We start from the raw sequence: 18,315 nt of genomic DNA, 5'->3' as shown, positions 1-18,315 counted from the left end.
TAATGGTCCTAAAATACTGTAGGCTTCATTGTAATTTATGCAAAAATATAATTTATTTTTATTTTGGGCTAAAGGTGCGCACATGGCATGTCGTAATTATCGCAATTAGGTGATTTAAACGGATAAAAAGCGTTCATGTAGAACATAATTCCCGGTCCGATTTACGTCCACAGCTCCGAATATAACGTCACGTGTTGTCATCTGGACACGGTCTTTATCATGAACGCAGCATAAAACCGACCAGGCTTGACAGTTGTGTATTAACTAAATACCAATCTTAATCAAGGTAAATGAGCAATATTCGGGTCTAACTTTTGTAGGTATGAACAAACATGACAGATTGTTCTGATACATGTGGTAGAACATTCTGAAATAGTGGGTTAAATTGATCGGTTGGAACATGAAGAACGCAGAAAAGAGCTGTTGTCTAATTGAAACGGTCCAAACCTAATCTAGTTAATCGATAATAACAAATTTTAACATCTGCCTCTAGGTACTTGGGATTGGGAAGCGTGCAGTGAACGTCAGAAAGGGGTTTAGCCTTCATTCTTGGGACGAGTTTGACATTTAAGTGACAGCTGTTTAGACCTGTAGTTACGCGAGCTAGAAAATAAACCACACCCACTTGGAATTTTCGGCCAATGGAGTTTTGAACTGGAGAGGCGGGACTTACTAAAGCATTGTTTACGTCTGTCGTGAAAGTAGGTCACAGAAAAGTGTGACAGTTAGCTGGTCCCTGCCTGGTGGACAGAATCCAATTGCCTTCACAGATACATACATTACAGTGTCATAATAAAATCTTTAGGTATACGGGACCCAACGATCGCGGTGGTATCCCTAAAAGGCAGGTAAGTTTGCTTGTGCTTGTCCTAGTGAATGCAGCAGCCAGGATGTAGCGTTGCTAAGTCCGCGAGCCTCCGTTAGCGCCAAGATCATTTGTCGAAGCCTGTTGCACTTTCTTACAATTATTATCATATGGGCTGGTATAATATTGAAATCCAAATAGGATTACATATTATTAGTGTGAGTACAGGCGATCTGTTCTCCTATAAGCGAATAAGCCTTCATCTCTACAGACAGACTTGCAAGGTACCTGGCTCTCGCTGACCACTTTCTGCGAGGCCTAACAAGAGAACATGTTATTTTTATTTATTTTTTTGTGGGGAATCTGTCTTTAGGAGATACAGTATACCGACATGTCAGCTAGTCCATAATGACTGCTTATGCGAAATGAAATGACTGAATGCACGTAATTGACAGTTAAACTGAGCGTGTTGCCTGTTTACATCTCGCGCGAAACACTAACGTTACAGTGTAGCTTTACGAGCGCAGTTCACGCGCAACGGGCTGACAATAAAACACATGAGGCAATTCGTTTGTCCTTTTAGAAATTATTTTAAGCAGGTGAGGTAGGGACAGAAAATGTTATGGCTTATATCAAACTAATGTATTGGTACACTGTATAATAACACACAATTCCTTAAACTTAAAGTGATGTCCGGGCGGGATATTTGTTTTTAATGAACATACAAGTTCAAATAAAGCATCAAAATATGAGAATATTGTATATATTTTTAAATTTGAGGGAAGAACTAAACACTAAACTTCGTTAGGGTAATTATCTGTCAAAATAGAAAAAACTGCACAAAAAAAGGCAAACTACTGCTACAAGTTTTATTTTTCTATGCAATATATGTGTGTGTATATATATATATATATATATATATATATATATATACACACACAGTACTGTGCAAAAGGCATGTTAATAAACCCCCCCCCCCCCCCCCCCCCCCCTTTTAAGTCAGTTATTTATATCTTTTGCTGTAGTGTGTCAGTAGGAAATATCAGTTTACATTTCCAAACATTCTTTTTGCCATTAATTGTAATAATCCAGTGAGATTTGTGTATGCACAAGGAGTCTGACAACAGCCGGTATGATCTGATCTCTCCATCATCGAGTCCGTCTGTGATTACATGAAGAAACAGAAAAAACTGAGACAGACTAAATCCAGAAGAACTGCGCGAACGTCTCCGAGATGCTTGAAGAAACCTTCCTGCAAAGCTACCTGCAAAACTGTGCGCAAGTGTACCTGGGCAAAAGCCATTTTAAACGCAATGGGTTACACCATATATTGATTTGAATTAGTTAATAGAAGTTAAATCATAAATAAATTAAATTTGTGATTTTATTTTTGAAAGCATTCTCACTTTACAGCATTTTAACACAAGTGCCAGTACTTTTCACAGTACTGTAGCTTTGCAGGAAGGTTTCTTCAAGCATCTTGGAGACGTTCCCGCAGTTCTTCTGGATTTAGTTTGTCTCAGTTTTTTCTGTTTCTTCATGTAATCACAGACGGACTCGATGATGGAGAGATCAGATCATACCGGCTGTTGTCAGACTCCTTGTGCATACACAAATCTCACTGGATTATTACAATTAATGGCAAAAAGAATGTTTGGAAATGTAAACTGATATTTCCTACTGACACACTACAGCAAAAGATATAAATAACTGACTTAAAACCATTTTTTTGGGGGGGGGGGGGGGGGGGGGTATTAACATGCCTAAGACTTTTGCACAGTACTATATATATATATATATATATATAATATAAACCTACCTGCAAAGCTACATTACTGTGAAAAGTTTTGATAATGCTTTCAAAAATAATGTCATAAATAGATTTTTTTTTTTTAATGAATTAACTTCTATTAACTAAATCAAGTCAATATTTGGTGTGACCACCCTTTGCGTTTAAAACAGCTTTTGTCCTAGGGACACTTGCTCATAGTTTTTCAGGTAGCTTTGCCACAGTTTTGGTCACTGGATTTAGTCTCAGTTTTTTCAGTTTCTTCATGTAATCCCAGATGATGGTGAGATTAGATCATACCGGCTGTTGTCAGACTCCTTGTGCATACAAAAATCTCACTGGATTATTACAATTAATGGCAAAAGGAATGTTTGGAAATGTAAAGTGATATTATTTCCTACTGACACACTACAGCAAAAGATATAAATAACTGGCTTGCAACCTTTTTTTGTGAAAATACTAATGTGCCTAAGACTTTTGCACAGTACTGTAATTTGTCGCCAAGCTTTAATCTGCTAATGTGCGACTATAAGACATGAAGATAGTAAGATATTATAAACATCATGACTTTCAGAGAGCATTGTGAAAAGTGCTATACAAAGAAATTCGACTTGCCTTGACAGTGTGTTTCTCCAGTGTTCTCTTTGTTTATGCTTTATGTCAAGCAACTGTTGTGTCTGTGATGGACAGGTGCGGTGGCTCCTGGTTGGCATGTCAAGGCGGAGCAGAAACAGCAGGGCGTGGAGGTACGTGTGGAGTGGAATCCGACGGGATGCAGATGCGAGAGCGCTGGTGCTCGCCTCCGAGAGTGACGAGTGGAGTTATGATCGCCAGCAGGTTGGTGTGGATGATGTGGAAATGCCTTTAGATGAGGCAGCAATTCTGTTTTTAGTATGAGATGGCCTTTTGTCTGAAGTGCTGAACATTACAAGAGCTGTTTCAGTTCAAAAAAGCACAAATGGCTGACAAAACGGACCGAAACTATGTCAGATCTGAATTTGCACGCATTTGTCCTGCAGTACAGTGACTCTGATTCCGAAGCCGAGTATCCAGCCATTGTGCCGGCGGTTCCGAGTGCGGTTCCTGTAACGGGAGAGTCGTACTGCAGCTGTGATTCACAGATGGAGCTCAGCTGTAACCCACGGCTCCGGGGTTACACACACTTGCGAGACTGCCACTGTGGAGAAGATGACCAAGGTGGTGCCAAATGCAACATTAATATATTTTTTTTTTACCTTGATCTTGCTTATTATGACAGAACTTGTTCTCTTATTGGCTGTTTACTTGTTTGTCAGATTTTGACTGGGTGTGGGATGAGGGCAGCCGGTCGTCTGCAACGCTGCTGAGCTGTGAGAACAGGAAAGTGAGCTTCCACTCAGAATATAGCTGTGGAACGGCTGCCATTCGTGGCTCCAAAGAACTCTTGGAGGGACAACACTTCTGGGAGATTAAAATGACTTCTCCTGTCTATGGCACAGACATGGTGAGAGACAAGAGTGTGTCTTTATGCGTGATTTGTGTGGTAGTAATATTCAGTATGGTCAGGAATAGGATGCATTCTGCTTATTTTGGGCATCTTATCTGAAAAGGGCTGATTCTATACTTGGACATTTAGCAACATGGCTGATTCAGCAGACCGAAGCATAACTGTCAGCATACAGCTAATGAGGATGAAACTTGCTGAATCAATTGAGTTTTCCAAGATGTGAGGCACATTGTTTTACTTTTTCTTTTTGAAAATGTGTACACTTCAGTTCAAAAGTTTAAGGTCAAATTTTTTGGGGAAATATATATTTTTTTAACCATTCATCAAAGAATCCTGAAAATATGTATTTCCAAAAAATTATTAAGCAGCACAACTGTTTTCAACATTTTGTTTCAGTTACATTCAGTTTCTTGAGCAGCAAATCATATTAGAATGATTTCTGAAGGATCATGTGACACGGAGTAATGCTGAAAGCTCTTTGGTACAGCTTTGGCATCACAGGAATAAATTATATTTTAAAATACTTAAATAGAAAACATTTTTTTAAATTGTTAGAAAATTTTGCAATATTACTGTTTTACTGTATTTTTGATCAAATAAATGCAGCCTGGTGAGCACAAGAGACTTCGTACCAACCCCAAACCTTTGAACGGTAGTGTATATGGGATTGTTTATTCTTAATGGTTGAATTCTCTTGTGCGTGTTCATGTAGATGGTTGGTATTGGCACGTCAGATGTGAATCTAGACAAATACAGACACACATTCTGCAGCCTGCTGGGAAAAGATGAAGACAGCTGGGGTCTGTCATATACAGGTAAAACGGGTTCAGTTCACAAACACATACTAATGCTCAAAACACCTAGACTTTACACGAGGCATAGTGCATAAGGATTCTTCTGTAAAGTATGTATGTGTTTTTGTCAGGTCTGTTACATCACAACGGTGATAAAGTGAGCTTTTCGTCACGATTCGGACAGGGATCCATTATTGGTGTTCACTTGGACACTTGGCACGGCACCCTCACCTTCTTCAAAAACCGCAAGTGCATCGGTAAGAGCTAATCTTACACATGACAAACTGCTTTCAGCTGCGGTCTTATCTTATCTTGTTTTTGAAATATAATACACATTTTTAAGTGTCACTTTCTCTCTACGAGAGATAATATATGTGCAGTGAAGTTCTTTTAGTTAACTGTAAGAAACAGTAATAAAATATTGTTATAATATAATATTATTATTATTGTATAATTTTTCTTATTGGGTATTTTATATATACACACACACACACACACACACACACATATATATATATATATATACACTCACCTAAAGGATTATTAGGAACACCTGTTCAATTTCTCATTAATGCAATTATCTAATCAACCAATCACATGGCAGTTGCTTCAATGCATTTAGGGGTGTGGTCCTGGTCAAGACAATCTCCTGAACTCCAAACTGAATGTCAGAATGGGAAAGAAAGGTGATTTAAGCAATTTTGAGCGTGGCATGGTTGTTGGTGCCAGACGGGCCGGTCTGAGTATTTCACAATCTGCTCAGTTACTGGGATTTTCACGCACAACCATTTCTAGGGTTTACAAAGAATGGTGTGAAAAGGGAAAAACATCCAGTATGCGGCAGTCCTGTGGGCAAAAATGCCTTGTTGATGCTAGAGGTCAGAGGAGAATGGGCCGACTGATTCCAGCTGATAGAAGAGCAACTTTGACTGAAATAACCACTCGTTACAACCGAGGTATGCAGCAAAGCATTTGTGAAGCCACAACACGCACAACCTTGAGGCGGATGGGCTACAACAGCAGAAGACCCCACCGGGTACCACTCATCTCCACTACAAATAGGAAAAAGAGGCTACAATTTGCACAAGCTCACCAAAATTGGACAGTTGAAGACTGGAAAAATGTTGCCTGGTCTGATGAGTCTCGAATTCTGTTGAGACATTCAGATGGTAGAGTCAGAATTTGGCGTAAACTGAATGAGAACATGGATCCCTCATGCCTTGTTACCACTGTGCAGGCTGGTGGTGGTGGTGTAATGGTGTGGGGGATGTTTTCTTGGCACACTTTAGGCCCCTTAGTGCCAATCGGGCATCGTTTAAATGCCACGGCCTACCTGAGCATTGTTTCTGACCATGTCCATCCCTTTATGACCACCATGTACCCATCCTCTGATGGCTACTTCCAGCAGGATAATGCACCATGTCACAAAGCTTGAATCATTTCAAATTGGTTTCTTGAACATGAAAATGAGTTCACTGTACTAAAATGGCCCCCAGAGTCACCAGATCTCAACCCAATAGAGCATCTTTGGGATGTGGTGGAACGGGAGCTTCGTGCCCTGGATGTGCATCCCACAAATCTCCATCAACTCTCTATCAATATGGGCCAACATTTCTAAAGAATGTTTTCAGCACCTTGTTGAATCAATGCCACGTAGAATTAAGGCAGTTCTGAAGGCGAAAGGGGGTCAAACACAGTATTAGTATGGTGTTCCTAATAATCCTTTAGGTGAGTGTATATATAATATATATTTATATATATTACATTTTCTCTCCTTTTTTGCAACATAACTTTAAATGAGGTTAAATGTTAATTATAATTATTTATTTATAGTAGTTAGTATAGTCATTATTTTTAGTAGTTAATAGTACTTATTTGAAAATTTGCCAGTTAAGGGTTGTGCTTTGCATCCATATGCATAAGAAATGTCCTAGCTGTGTTTAGTGATCATGATTTTACAAGACTATAATAATTAGTTGTTCAGACAACCCACTGACTAGTCTTGTGTGAAAATCTGTAACTGCACATCCCTGGGTTTTGGAGATCAGACACTATTGAACAATCACACACCTGGAGAGCAGGATTATCTCTGTTAAACCACACATTTAATACCATTTAACCTGTATGTTGCTGTGTGTGTGGCAGGTGTAGCAGCTACAGAGATGAAGAATAAACATGTTTTTCCAATGGCGTGTTCCACCGCGGCCAAAAGCAGCATGAAGGTGATTCGCTCGGTCTCCGCTGCCACCTCTCTACAGTACCTTTGTTGCTCACGACTCCGCAAGCTGCTCCCGTCCGGAGTCGATGCCCTTCGAGTCCTGCCCCTGCCGCCCGGCCTCAGACATCTTCTTCACTCCAAACTGGGATGGGTGCTGAGCCTGGATCATACGCACATCCACTCAAACACACACACCCCGCCAGGACCCTCCTCGGGCAGTGACTCTGAGGGCTGCTCCTCGGACCCGGAGGCCTGCCAGCGGAAACGTTGCCGCTGGACCTGAGACTGCGTGTGCCGTGTGCACATCCACTCAGCTTGTCATTATGCACACGTTAGAAAATGTCTCTACAGATAAAGAAGAATCGACATATATAAACACTGGACTTGTGCTGCCAATCACAGTGGTGGATAACAGAGCTTGCTGAATAACCTTGAAAAGAATTCAAGGTCAGTCAAGTCTGTTTTACTAGTTTGTCGCTAAATGGCTCTAAAGGTAGTTTGCCCCATCAGTTGACATTTGGATATATATATATATTACAGTATTCATAGTCCGTTTTTATTCTGGTGTGAACTCCCAGTGGAATGAAGACCATTAACTCTTCAGACAAGAAGCAAGATATGAACCTCATAAACCTGTTCTGATGTGGGGAACAATAACATGCAACCATATGAAACACAGGCAAACACCCAAACTGTTTGCATGCACAAGGAACACAAACAATACATGACACCTTGAGTGAACTGTAAATTTCTTCATTACTGGCGTCCCTTGGGGGTAGAAAACGTTACCTGATCTCCTCTGAAGTAATGCATATTCAAATGTCGTGCTCCATTACAGGCCCGTCAAACATCTCAGCACTTCAGAGTGCCATGGTCTGTTTCCTCTTCATGTTTAAACAATCATTGTATGTTTTTACTCTATTCTTATTTTATCAAACTTGGACTTACCAACAGACAGTAACTAACAACAGTGACGTCATTATGGATATTGTCTGCATAAATGTGTTTTAAATACCATTACATTGAAATGGTGAGGACAATGCCTGTGTATTTTGACAGTTTTTGTCTCTAGGAATTACTTTGGGCCCTAGTTATTATTCCTCAAAGTGTGTGTGTGTATGTGTATCTGAACAGTATTTCCAGAGAAACTGTTTTCCTGAAAATACCTTGATGCAGTTGTCAAACTGACTGATGCTAACTGACGTGGAGGTTGATTCAGTTTTCAATCTGTGCAACATCTCTACATGAGGTTCATATTGAATTCATATGGGGTTTATATTGCAGGTTTTGTAATTCATTGTTTAAAAAAAAAGAAGAAAAAAAAGCAAATCATGTTTTTGTTATGCATAAAGCACTTTTTGCTCTTAATGTATGTATATAAATATATACATGTCCCTATACTGTGTTCTGCACGTATTGTATGTCATAAGCGCTCTCTCTTTCTCTCCCATTCACTCTCTCTTTATTCACTTCTCTCTTCCTTCTCTCGCTTCTTCTGCAACATACATTAAGCATGGCCTTTTATACGAGTCAAGAAAAAAATAAGGAATTATATATGCATTAAAATAGGGGCTGAATATGTTTTTGTTTGTTCTTTTTGAGATCTTAATAAAGGTTTCTAAAAATCAATCATAGTGTTGCTCTTATTACAAAAAATTTAAACACAACTCATACTTTTGGATGATGCATTTCTAATTAATTTTGTACAGTATAATTCTGACAGACTGTTGCATAATGAAAGTACTGCAGAAGAGATTATTTATGTAGGTCTGTTTATGTTACTGAACAGATTTATGGTCACTTAAATTTGAGAAACATCTGAGATATACCCTCTCAAATATTGCTGTTCGTCGGTCTAAGCGGAACGGGAACACGCACGCGCGTTTCGCACGGACCGATTTCCGTGACGGACAGCAGCAGTGTGGAGGTCAAGTCAAACAGATAGGTAAGATAACTGTCGTTCACTGGAATATGAATAAGAATGTGCGCGTATTTGCATTTATTAAATTCACTTTTCTTCTTATGGTTTTGGCTGTAGTGCTTTGCGTTGTCTAGTATCTTATTATTTGTTGTAACACGTGCAGCATGTGTGCACAAGACTATTTTGCTGGTTGTTCAGCTGGTCCGTTGAAAGTAGCTGCTGTTCAGATGTTTCTGTTTGATATATTTTTCATTTTACATTAGCATACGTTTTAAATAATGAGGGAAAATTGGCAAAATTGATAACGGTTCCTGTCTCATACGGATTTTCAGTAGACAGATCAAAACTATAACTGCAAATCACATCTCTATTTATAATTAAGTGGCCGTTTAAATGTGCCTTCAAACCTATTATGTATTCATTTGAAGAAAAACTAATTATTATTGATCATTTGAAATAATGTCTTATGAGTGTTTTTTTCTTTCTTTCTCTTTCTTTCTTTCTTTCTTTCTTTCTTTCTTTCTTTCTTTCTTTCTTTCTTTCTTTCTTTCTTTCTTTCTTTCTTTCTTTCTTTCTTTTTGTGTGTGACATGAATCCCATATGAGTCCCTTAATTGACTCATATGCGATTTTTCATACAATTCTTAATATAACTTTTAGACATAATAATAGACTTGGCAATATTTAAGACATTTTCTTTGTGAGTTCCCTGCTTTCAATATACAGTAAAATCCAAAAGTCTAAATTAATAGTTTAAATTCTTCTATTTTGTATTTTACATTTTTTCTCACGTTTCATTTCAGGTTATATTATCAGCATATCAATTTGAGTGAATAGCTAAAATGAACATTCCATGAATTTCAGGATATCTCAGTATTTGATATACCCTGATATTTGCATTAATGACTGCAGAACTCAAGCTGCATGAACTCCACAACTTTGTGTGAAACCTGATGTAATATTTATGTCCATATTTTGGTGCTTATTTTTTTGTAATTGTTTTTTTTTATTGGTCATCCAGGCAACATGGTAAAGAAAAAGCGTCTGAGGCTAATAGCCGAGATGGCACGGAAGATCCGGGCCTACCGGGAGCTGAAGAATCGTCCCCAGGACTCTCAGCGTTATGCCTTAGACTACGACACCATGACACGGCCCTTCACTGGCAAAAAGCTGCCTGTGTTGGCTTGGAAGGATGTGCAGAGAGAAACCCGCCTCTTTACGTTACTAGCTGGCATGCGCATGTTTGGTGTGGGTCGGCTCTTCACACGCAAATCATGGCTGGACGAGCATACAGAGCCATGCTACTGGAAAATAACAAAAGTCAAGGTGGATTATACAGCAGAGGTACGTTCTGTGATTATTTTAATTGTACAAATGTTTATGTATTGAAGTCAGTGAATTCAAACACTGATGTTTTCTCATTTAGAACATGGATCATGGGAAAGCATGGGGAATTTTAACATTTAGAGGTAAGAAAAGACCATTTCTATGAACACAACCATAAATAAAGGCAATTATTTTCAATAAAAGTTAGTTCCTTAGAAAAAGTTAGTTCCTTTTCTGCCATATGACTTCTACTCTAGCTATGTACCAATTTGATATTTGTGACATTGCTAATATATTTATGATCAATTGTTTTGAAAGTCACTTTGGATAAAAGTATGCTTAATGTAAATGCAAGACTAATAACTAGTTGTTTTTTATACTGGCCTCTTGTGGAGTAATTGTGATATAAGGGACATTTTATATAAGTTGAAATTTAGCTCAGTTAATGAGCACCTAATATTTTACAGTGGTGTATTTGGAGCAGATTAAGACAGTTTTGATAAAGATGTATCACAGTTTCCACACAAATATTAAGCAGCACAACTGTTTTCAACATTAATAATAATAATAATAATAATAAATGTTTCTTGAGCAGCAAATCATCATATCAGACTGATTAAAAATAAATCAGGGGGGAAAAAAAATTAATTTAGAAAAAATTTAGGAATAAATTACATTTTAAAATATATTAAAATAGATAACATCATAACATTTTGTACTATATAAATGTAGCCTTGCTGAGCAGAAGAGACTTCTTTCAAAAACATTAAGAAAAATCATACTGACTGCAAAGAAATGTAGCAAGCAAACAATTAAAAAATTTAGCAAATAAATACAGCAGCCTCACTGTGACATTGTTTGGATGTATTTCAGGTAAAGAGGAGTCCACAGAGCGCGAATTGGATAAGGTGATGTATCATGACTGGCGGCTGGTTCCCAAACACGAAGAAGAGGTCTTCAAGGACTGTGAACCCGTTCCTGAGGCCCCTGTCCGTTATGTGAGATACCCGCCTCTGCTGCGTGCCATGATCCTGGCCAAACAAGCCAAAGAGATGGGTGTGGATGCCAGCACTATCCCAGAGCCCTCTCTACCTTTGAAACGGGATGTCATGCTCAATTATGACTACTTCAGGAGTCAGGATGAGAAGAAACAAGAGGGTACACCTGTCTGATGCTCAGGTCATGCTGTGGAGATCTGAGTTCTGTTGCAGTGGTCTTGATGGAAACTTTGTTTCTTGTTCCTAATTTTATGGGCACTGCTTCCAGTGAAGGCTGTTTTGTGTTTAATGCTATGCTTTATTAGAACAAAATATAGCCAAGTTTTTTATCCATCTTCCTTGGATTATGTGGCTAATCACTGAGAGGGAAAAAAGGAGATTTCTTCAGCACAATTGGACAGGTGACCGAACCCAAAAGTATAATCCTCTGTGGAAAGACTTTGTTTTTATTATCTGTGTTAATATATGTGTAATATTCTTTACAATATGTGAGCTAAATATGATTAAGTTGTGTGTATTATTACAGATGTAGAATAAAAATGGGTAAACTTACTTTGGTCTAATTTTGTAGTAGATCATGAAGCATCCTTCAGACCTCTTTAAAGATTGATTTTCAATCAAATTTGTGTAAACTTCTGTGTGAAATTCACAAAACTGGTAAAAAAAAAAAAAATGTCCAGATCATATCATATTTGATCTAGGTTTATCTAGTCTAGATAATTGCGTGTGCACGCTTTTCTTAAGCAGCCCTAGAGGTCGATCATGGATCAAATCCATCCACCACAGCAAACAGCATGTATTTTGTGCTGTTTTATGCATTTGAGACATGGTGTTTTCCTCAGTGCAAAACTTACATTTCACAGGTATATTCTCCATCTGTAAATGTTAGAAAGTCGTGCAAATATCTCCATTTTGCTGCTAAACTTCACATTGAACGAATGCTTCTGCGCGCCAAATAGGAACACAACAATTCTGACTAAAATATACATTTTGCTTAAATTAATATGCAATTTTATAACACCAGAAATATCTTAAAACTATAATACTTTATCTTTAGTATGTTGGATAAGTTGCGGTGAACTTATAGCTCATTACACTCATATATTTTAAAGGCTCGGCTACATTTTTAAGAAACCAAATATAATAAAGATACAAAATAGAGTTTTGGGTATACAACCTATGCTACTTAATAAAGATGACTGACTTATTTAGAATGTTGAGAATTACAGCTTTTAAAGCAATAAAAAATTTTTTGGAGAAAGCAAGAATACCCAGTTTTAAATGATTGGTTAGATTTAGTTTCTAAAGTACACTAGGGAGAGGATAACATGAAATTAAGAGCGATAGTAGTAGGCTATACATTTTGAAAAGATATAGGCAACTCTAAAATCAAAAAATATTCCATAAAATATTTGTTGATGGACATTAGATGTGCCTTATTTCGAATTTTAAACCTACAACAAGTAAGTGTATTTTTATGATAGCAATAATTGTAAAGGGACTATTGTAATGGGGTAAATCAAATGTAGGCCAATATACTGTAGGTCAATTACTAAACTCAGATTAAAGTCCGCGTGAACCGGAAGTTGCTAACGACTTTTCTCCAGTGTTGTGACGTATTTCCCAGTGAAAAGGAATATTGAACAGAGGGCAGGGTTTTACTCTAGCGCTCCTCCTCTCCATCTCTCGCTCATAACAGACTAACGGTTTGAGGGGAGTGGTTAAGCGTTTCCCAACCCAAGTCCTCAAATCTACGTCATCAGGGAAGGTCCTCCAATGCAGAGGGGAGGGGCATTTTCAGATTTTGATTAAAGATTACGAAGCCAAAAAAATTTTTTGTGTGGATTGACTTGCATGGATGAATTGTTCACCACAAAACGATCAATTTAGGCAAACAAAGTAAATATGGTCAATTTTGATTTCATGTGGACTTTAATCCTATTCCTACCAGTTCAAATTTAGTCTGTGCCAGGCACTGCGCCAGGATTCCAGTTTTGGATGGGCCAGACCAATTGTGGGTGGGCCTTAAATTAAAAACGTTAAATAAAAAATAAATAAAAAAAAACGTTATCCAATCACTGCTTAACCTAATAAAAAAATATTGACTAATATAGCCTACTGTTATATTATCTGTGCGTATACATAATATAGATTTTAATAGCATGATGCTCTTTAAATATTTTGTTGCATTGTTAAAAGTTTCGGTGCATAGGACGACCTATCCGCGTTCGCTCTCCATGGTTCTGACCAAAGAAGAGCGCTTTGGAATCTCCATTACGCATCATACGCATCATACCTGGGCTGCATTTTCCGATAACATTGTCTCTTAGCGCGCTACGAAGACTCTTAAGGTATAACTTAACTAAAGGTATACTACCATTAAAGGTATATCATTGCTAGGCGTCTTCAGGGCTATCATCCACTCGCGAGGCAGAGCCGCTGAAGGCAGAGGCGCTGGCGCCCTCCTAGCAACGGCGCTGTTTTTGGTAAAACATGATTTTGACGACTTCATTAAGTTTTGTTTTTATAGAAAACTCTTTTTAAAAGATTTTCGTTTTGTATAAATTGTATCTTAATTTTGATCAATGTTTTATCAATCAATTGCCCGTATTTAATAAATAAGACAATGTAATAAGGCGCCGACACGATCACTTGCATTGCATGTGAACTGGAAGGCGCCGAAACTCAGCTTGTGCCTCACAGATTTGAGAAATATAGGCTATATATTACAGAAAGCTTGAAATGTCTACTTTTAAACGAAAATATTAAAACCAAAATAAATAGGCTATATTTATATAGCGCATTTATATAGTGCATTTCTCTCTGGCGTTCATGGCGAGTCCGCATCGTCAACTTCATCTTTGCAGCGACACAGAAAACACCAGTTTATTACTAAACAATTAAATGTCTCCTTGCTAATTTAGACACATTCATAATCATTACTTTAACCGGTTCTTTGTGGCAAGCTTTATGCGTGCGGTCATAACGCATTATCCTGTAGGCTATAGCCTATTTAAGTAATTAAATTAATATAAAGCGGCGATTTGTCCACGAATGGCTTAAATGAACAACTACTAGTCGACTAGAAAAAAAAAATTAGTCGGAGGCAGCCCTTATTCCACATATTTTCGAACCAGCAGGCCATTCTGGGTTGAGCGAGCGACCCTGCGGAATGAACGAGCTGAGCGGAATATTCAGAAATGCGCTCTCCACTCACGAGCTCTGATCGGGACAAACCCGAACTGTCTGCTGAACTTGCGCAGAAACATCAAAATAGAAATAGCCAGCTTTTTAAAATTGTTTTTAAAACTAAACATTTAGACTATTTTAGTACAAATTATGAGCTTATTGACGATTTTTTTTTATAATTCTTGACAAAATTAGAACATATTAATTATTATTTTTTAGTTATTTTTTGGGTGGGCCTGTTGAAAAGTGGGTGGGCCTAGGCCCGTCAGGCCCACCCATGACGCCGTGCCTGGTCTGTGCTTTTGTAATTATGTATCAATTATCAAATAAAACAGCTCAAACATTCATTTTAGTCTGGGACTAGATTTAAGCATTGTCTGAGACCGGGGGAAGATGTTTTAAGTAGTACGGACATGCAAAACCAGGCAAGCATGCGCATGTCACCTAGCGATACTCCTGACTCCTCACATAACGACTCCTCAGCGCGCGCGCGCGTCTCCTCCCTCCCTCTCTCTCTCTCTCTCTTTCTCTCTTCCGAAAACTCCTGAGCCCGCCCGCCCGGTTTCCTGTTCCGCGTAGATGATCATACTTTGCTTAACAATATTTGCGAACGTTTTCAAGATGGGTAAGTAGTGCATAAATGAATTATGGACGTCTTAGTCGTTTTATTAGCTAAATAAAATTTTAAGTGATGGAACAACTCAAGCCGTCCTCATGTCGGCGGCTTATTTTAATTCATCTCGTGAGTTATTGTTTGCTAGGCTGACCATGAGGCTGACTATCAGATCGTTAGCCTCATAGCATAATTGCCTAAGTCATATTTATATATATATTATATATATAAAAAGACTTAGGCAATTATGCTATGAGGCTAACGAGATGTACACGTTACAGCGCTACGTATGTACGCCTATGATGTACGCACATAATGCTATGTTTTAGGAGAGGTTGTTAGGCATAAGGTGATGCGAAGTAATGGCAACATGCAGTAACGCAAGCATTTCGTTGTAACACATGCGGATGATGCGGCCCATATATACGTCATTCGTCAACTACATAAATAGGTTACCACCTAAAATGTGTTTTGGGTCCTAGTCTAACTCTGTTAACGAATTAGCATGTGATATTGATCATTAACATAAAAATCTGAGTAATAAAAAAAAAACGGGTAATAAAATGCTTTCTCTCCTTGTTCTTGACTTTATCCTGCGATTGGTTCTTCAGTGTTTGCTGATCCGTGATTGGTCCGTTAGTGTGTAGCGTGAGCGCGCGCGCGAGACGGCTGCAGCGCACACACATATAATGGGTTCTAAAAGGTCATTATCCGACATGAAAGAGCTCGCGGTCGCGGATTTAGCCGCAAAACACTCCAGGATTATTGAATCAGGTATGCAGAAGAATACGTGCTCTTACGAAGACCCCTCGAGTCATTTTAATGGACACTTTTGTTCTGCAGGGACCTTGAACAGAAATAGATTGCGCTAAAACGATATTGACTACTTCTATACGGTTTTCATAAAGTTATAATAATATTGCAAGTAAATACATAAATAATACATTTGAAATGGAAATGTGTTCTGAGTCAACGTCAGTTATTTTTGTGACCTACACTAGGTGGCGAGGGCTAAGAGGTTTAATGCTTCTGTATTAATAGGATATAATACGGCATATTCTACTTTAATAATTTTTTTAAATAATGTGTAGATCGGTTATGATTGTATGCGTATGTTAAGCTTATAACATAGCTACCAATTATATCTGTACGATATATTTTTTATTAGGGACAATGTACAGCCAGTCAAAACAAACTTTGTATCACCCTAAAGGGATTTATTCGAATAGTTTAACTAAATTTTACTTACCGTTGGATACTTACCGAATAAACAAATAAATGGAAATAAAACATTAATTAACATTAATTTGTTTTATTATATTGACCGCGGAGAGATTCTATACAAGAGATTCTATATACGGAGAGCCACGCACACACACACACACACTCGTGTTGTGTTTTCGCGTTTTATCGGGACTTTACATAGACATAATGGTTTTTATACTGTACAAACTATATATTCTATCCATTTACACTAAACCTACCCATCCATCACGGAACACTTTAGCATTTTTACATTTTCAGAAAACATCACTTGGTACGATTTATAAGCTGTTGTCCTCATGAGGACCAAAACGTGACCAACACAAGGATTTCTGATATTGCCATTTTTGTGGCCGCATAATTGACCAATCAGAATGGAGTATGTGTAATAAATTAGCATACCACTCAAACTAACTTCTACAAGATAGACCCGTTTTATTTTTGTAATAAAGTACTTAAAAAAACAAGCAATGTCATTGAGAAGTCGAGGGGGTTTAAAAGGGTTTAATTTCAGATATGTTTTTCAGGATGGACTGGTCCAAACGAGCGCACGTTCATTGCAGTGAAGCCAGATGGTGTTCAGCGCAGACTGGTGGGCGAGATTGTCAGCCGCTTTGAGCGCAAGGGTTTCAAACTGGTCGGCATGAAGCTCCTGCAGGTGAGAGCACCACTGGAGTATCTTTCACCGAGCTTTCAGTAAGAAAATGAATAATATATCATAAGAAATATATCATCTGTATTAATACAGTAAATGCTTGTAGGCATCAGAGGAGCAGCTCAAAGAGCACTACCGGGACCTGAGGGAGAAGCCTTTCTACAGCGGCTTGGTCAAATACATGAGCTCAGGACCCATTCTTGCTATGGTAAGAAACACATTGTCTCCGTATATAGGTCCAATATGATTTCTGTACTTATGCTGCTATGATGTTCCTATGAAGATGTCTAACTTCAACACTTTATGTGTGGGTATTTATATATGTTTTATTAGGTATGGCAAGGGCTTGATGTGGTTAAGGCCGCCAGAAAGATGCTTGGAGAGACAAATCCAGCTGACTCTCTCCCAGGCACTATCAGAGGAGACTTTTGCGTGGAAGTGGGCAGGTTAGTGTGTATGTGCATGTTTGACTGGATGGATGGATGGACGACTGGATGTTAAATTGTTTTTCTTGTGCAGGAACGTGATCCATGGCAGTGATTCAGTTGAAAGTGCTCAGAGAGAGATCTCGCTGTGGTTCGAGAATCACGAGTTGATCTGCTGGGAAGGGTGCAGTCAGAACTGGATCTACGCCTGAAAGCCATCATGTACATGTATCGTAACAGCTTTTGCAACTTCATCTGCATCTGATACCTGCTCCTCGCAGAGTAAAGGCTGCTCTGCTCAAGCCATAGAGTGACCAAAATAGCTTTTCTTGAATGTGACCATTTTCTTACTGCTTTACTCATGCTGTTGTGAACATGTCTAAGGGTTTCTTTGCAAATATTTCACTTTGTTATCTTTGGTGGGTTGGTAAGTCATACACTACTCTAAAGTTACTTAGTATTTACATCCATTCGAAAGACATTGTTTACATTTTTACATCCAACTTTTGATATGAGCATTCTTCTTGTCATCTTGATGCACTATGTAGAAATACATTTATTATTCATGACTCAAAAAGAAAAGCAATAATGAATGAAAAATGGCCAGCTTGCTCTGAAAAACTTAAATATCCCAATAATGCTTGGTCTTGCTCTAGTCTAGTGGTTGGAACTCACTTGACCAAACTTTACTTGACAAATAAATCATTCCTTTGTTCATTTATCTTTGTGTGTATTATTTTGTGTAAACTATACCATTCAAAAGTTTGGAGGTTGGTAAGTTTTTTAAAAATGTTTTTGAAACATTAAAACATTCTCTTCTGCTCACCAGAGCTG

The 18,315-nt window shown here is 38.2% G+C and overlaps 3 protein-coding genes across 5 annotated transcripts; all 3 read left to right on the top strand.

Annotated features, from left to right (window-relative positions):
- The first annotated feature begins 682 nt into the window (after nt 1-682).
- On the top strand, nt 683-8,721 carry spsb3a (splA/ryanodine receptor domain and SOCS box containing 3a). 2 transcript variants are annotated; one of them, XM_084125500.1, is made up of 7 exons: nt 683-848; nt 3,285-3,431; nt 3,614-3,791; nt 3,890-4,077; nt 4,793-4,895; nt 5,006-5,131; nt 7,020-8,721. In XM_084125500.1, exons 2-7 carry the CDS (start codon nt 3,306-3,308, stop codon nt 7,373-7,375), a joined length of 1,077 nt encoding a protein of 358 aa, XP_083981626.1. In that variant the 5' UTR covers nt 683-848; nt 3,285-3,305; the 3' UTR covers nt 7,376-8,721. The 2 variants fall into 2 exon arrangements, with proteins under 2 accessions (XP_083981626.1, XP_083981627.1); XM_084125501.1 differs by having other exon boundaries at nt 693-844.
- A 264-nt stretch (nt 8,722-8,985) lies between these two features.
- Nucleotides 8,986-11,888, top strand: mrps34 (mitochondrial ribosomal protein S34). Its single transcript, XM_084136302.1, has 4 exons — nt 8,986-9,037; nt 10,034-10,356; nt 10,439-10,481; nt 11,212-11,888. Exons 2-4 carry the CDS (start codon nt 10,039-10,041, stop codon nt 11,508-11,510), a joined length of 660 nt encoding a protein of 219 aa, XP_083992428.1. The 5' UTR covers nt 8,986-9,037; nt 10,034-10,038; the 3' UTR covers nt 11,511-11,888.
- A 3,108-nt stretch (nt 11,889-14,996) lies between these two features.
- nme3 (NME/NM23 nucleoside diphosphate kinase 3) lies at nt 14,997-18,202 on the top strand. 2 transcript variants are annotated; one of them, XM_084089552.1, is made up of 5 exons: nt 14,997-15,150; nt 16,929-17,059; nt 17,163-17,264; nt 17,390-17,502; nt 17,576-18,202. In XM_084089552.1, the coding sequence occupies exons 1-5, from the start codon at nt 15,105-15,107 to the stop codon at nt 17,691-17,693; spliced, it is 510 nt and encodes a 169-aa protein (XP_083945678.1). In that variant the 5' UTR covers nt 14,997-15,104; the 3' UTR covers nt 17,694-18,202. The 2 variants fall into 2 exon arrangements, with proteins under 2 accessions (XP_083945678.1, XP_083945677.1); XM_084089551.1 differs by lacking the exon at nt 14,997-15,150 and adding an exon at nt 15,763-15,912.
- The last annotated feature ends 113 nt before the right edge of the window (nt 18,203-18,315 follow it).

The sequence above is a fragment of the Abramis brama genome, assembly GCF_963993115.1.
Source record: "Abramis brama genome assembly, chromosome: 1".
NCBI lineage: Eukaryota > Metazoa > Chordata > Actinopteri > Cypriniformes > Leuciscidae > Abramis > Abramis brama.
The sequence above is the reverse complement of the archived record's forward strand: the minus strand, read 5'-3'. Positions and strand labels throughout refer to the sequence as shown.

Coding starts and splice junctions, on each gene's coding strand:
- mrps34 (XM_084136302.1), top strand. CDS start 10,039: ATGGTAAAGAAAAAGCGTCTGAGGCTAATAGCCGAGATGGCACGGAAG. Junction 10,357..10,438: donor AGGTGGATTATACAGCAGAG/GTACGTTCTGTG, acceptor TTTCTCATTTAG/AACATGGATCATGGGAAAGC. Junction 10,482..11,211: donor GGGAATTTTAACATTTAGAG/GTAAGAAAAGAC, acceptor GATGTATTTCAG/GTAAAGAGGAGTCCACAGAG.
- nme3 (XM_084089551.1), top strand. CDS start 15,828: ATGGGTTCTAAAAGGTCATTATCCGACATGAAAGAGCTCGCGGTCGCG. Junction 15,913..16,928: donor CTCCAGGATTATTGAATCAG/GTATGCAGAAGA, acceptor TATGTTTTTCAG/GATGGACTGGTCCAAACGAG. Junction 17,503..17,575: donor TTTTGCGTGGAAGTGGGCAG/GTTAGTGTGTAT, acceptor TTTCTTGTGCAG/GAACGTGATCCATGGCAGTG.
- spsb3a (XM_084125500.1), top strand. CDS start 3,306: ATGTCAAGGCGGAGCAGAAACAGCAGGGCGTGGAGGTACGTGTGGAGT. Junction 3,792..3,889: donor CTGTGGAGAAGATGACCAAG/GTGGTGCCAAAT, acceptor CTTGTTTGTCAG/ATTTTGACTGGGTGTGGGAT. Junction 4,896..5,005: donor CTGGGGTCTGTCATATACAG/GTAAAACGGGTT, acceptor TGTTTTTGTCAG/GTCTGTTACATCACAACGGT.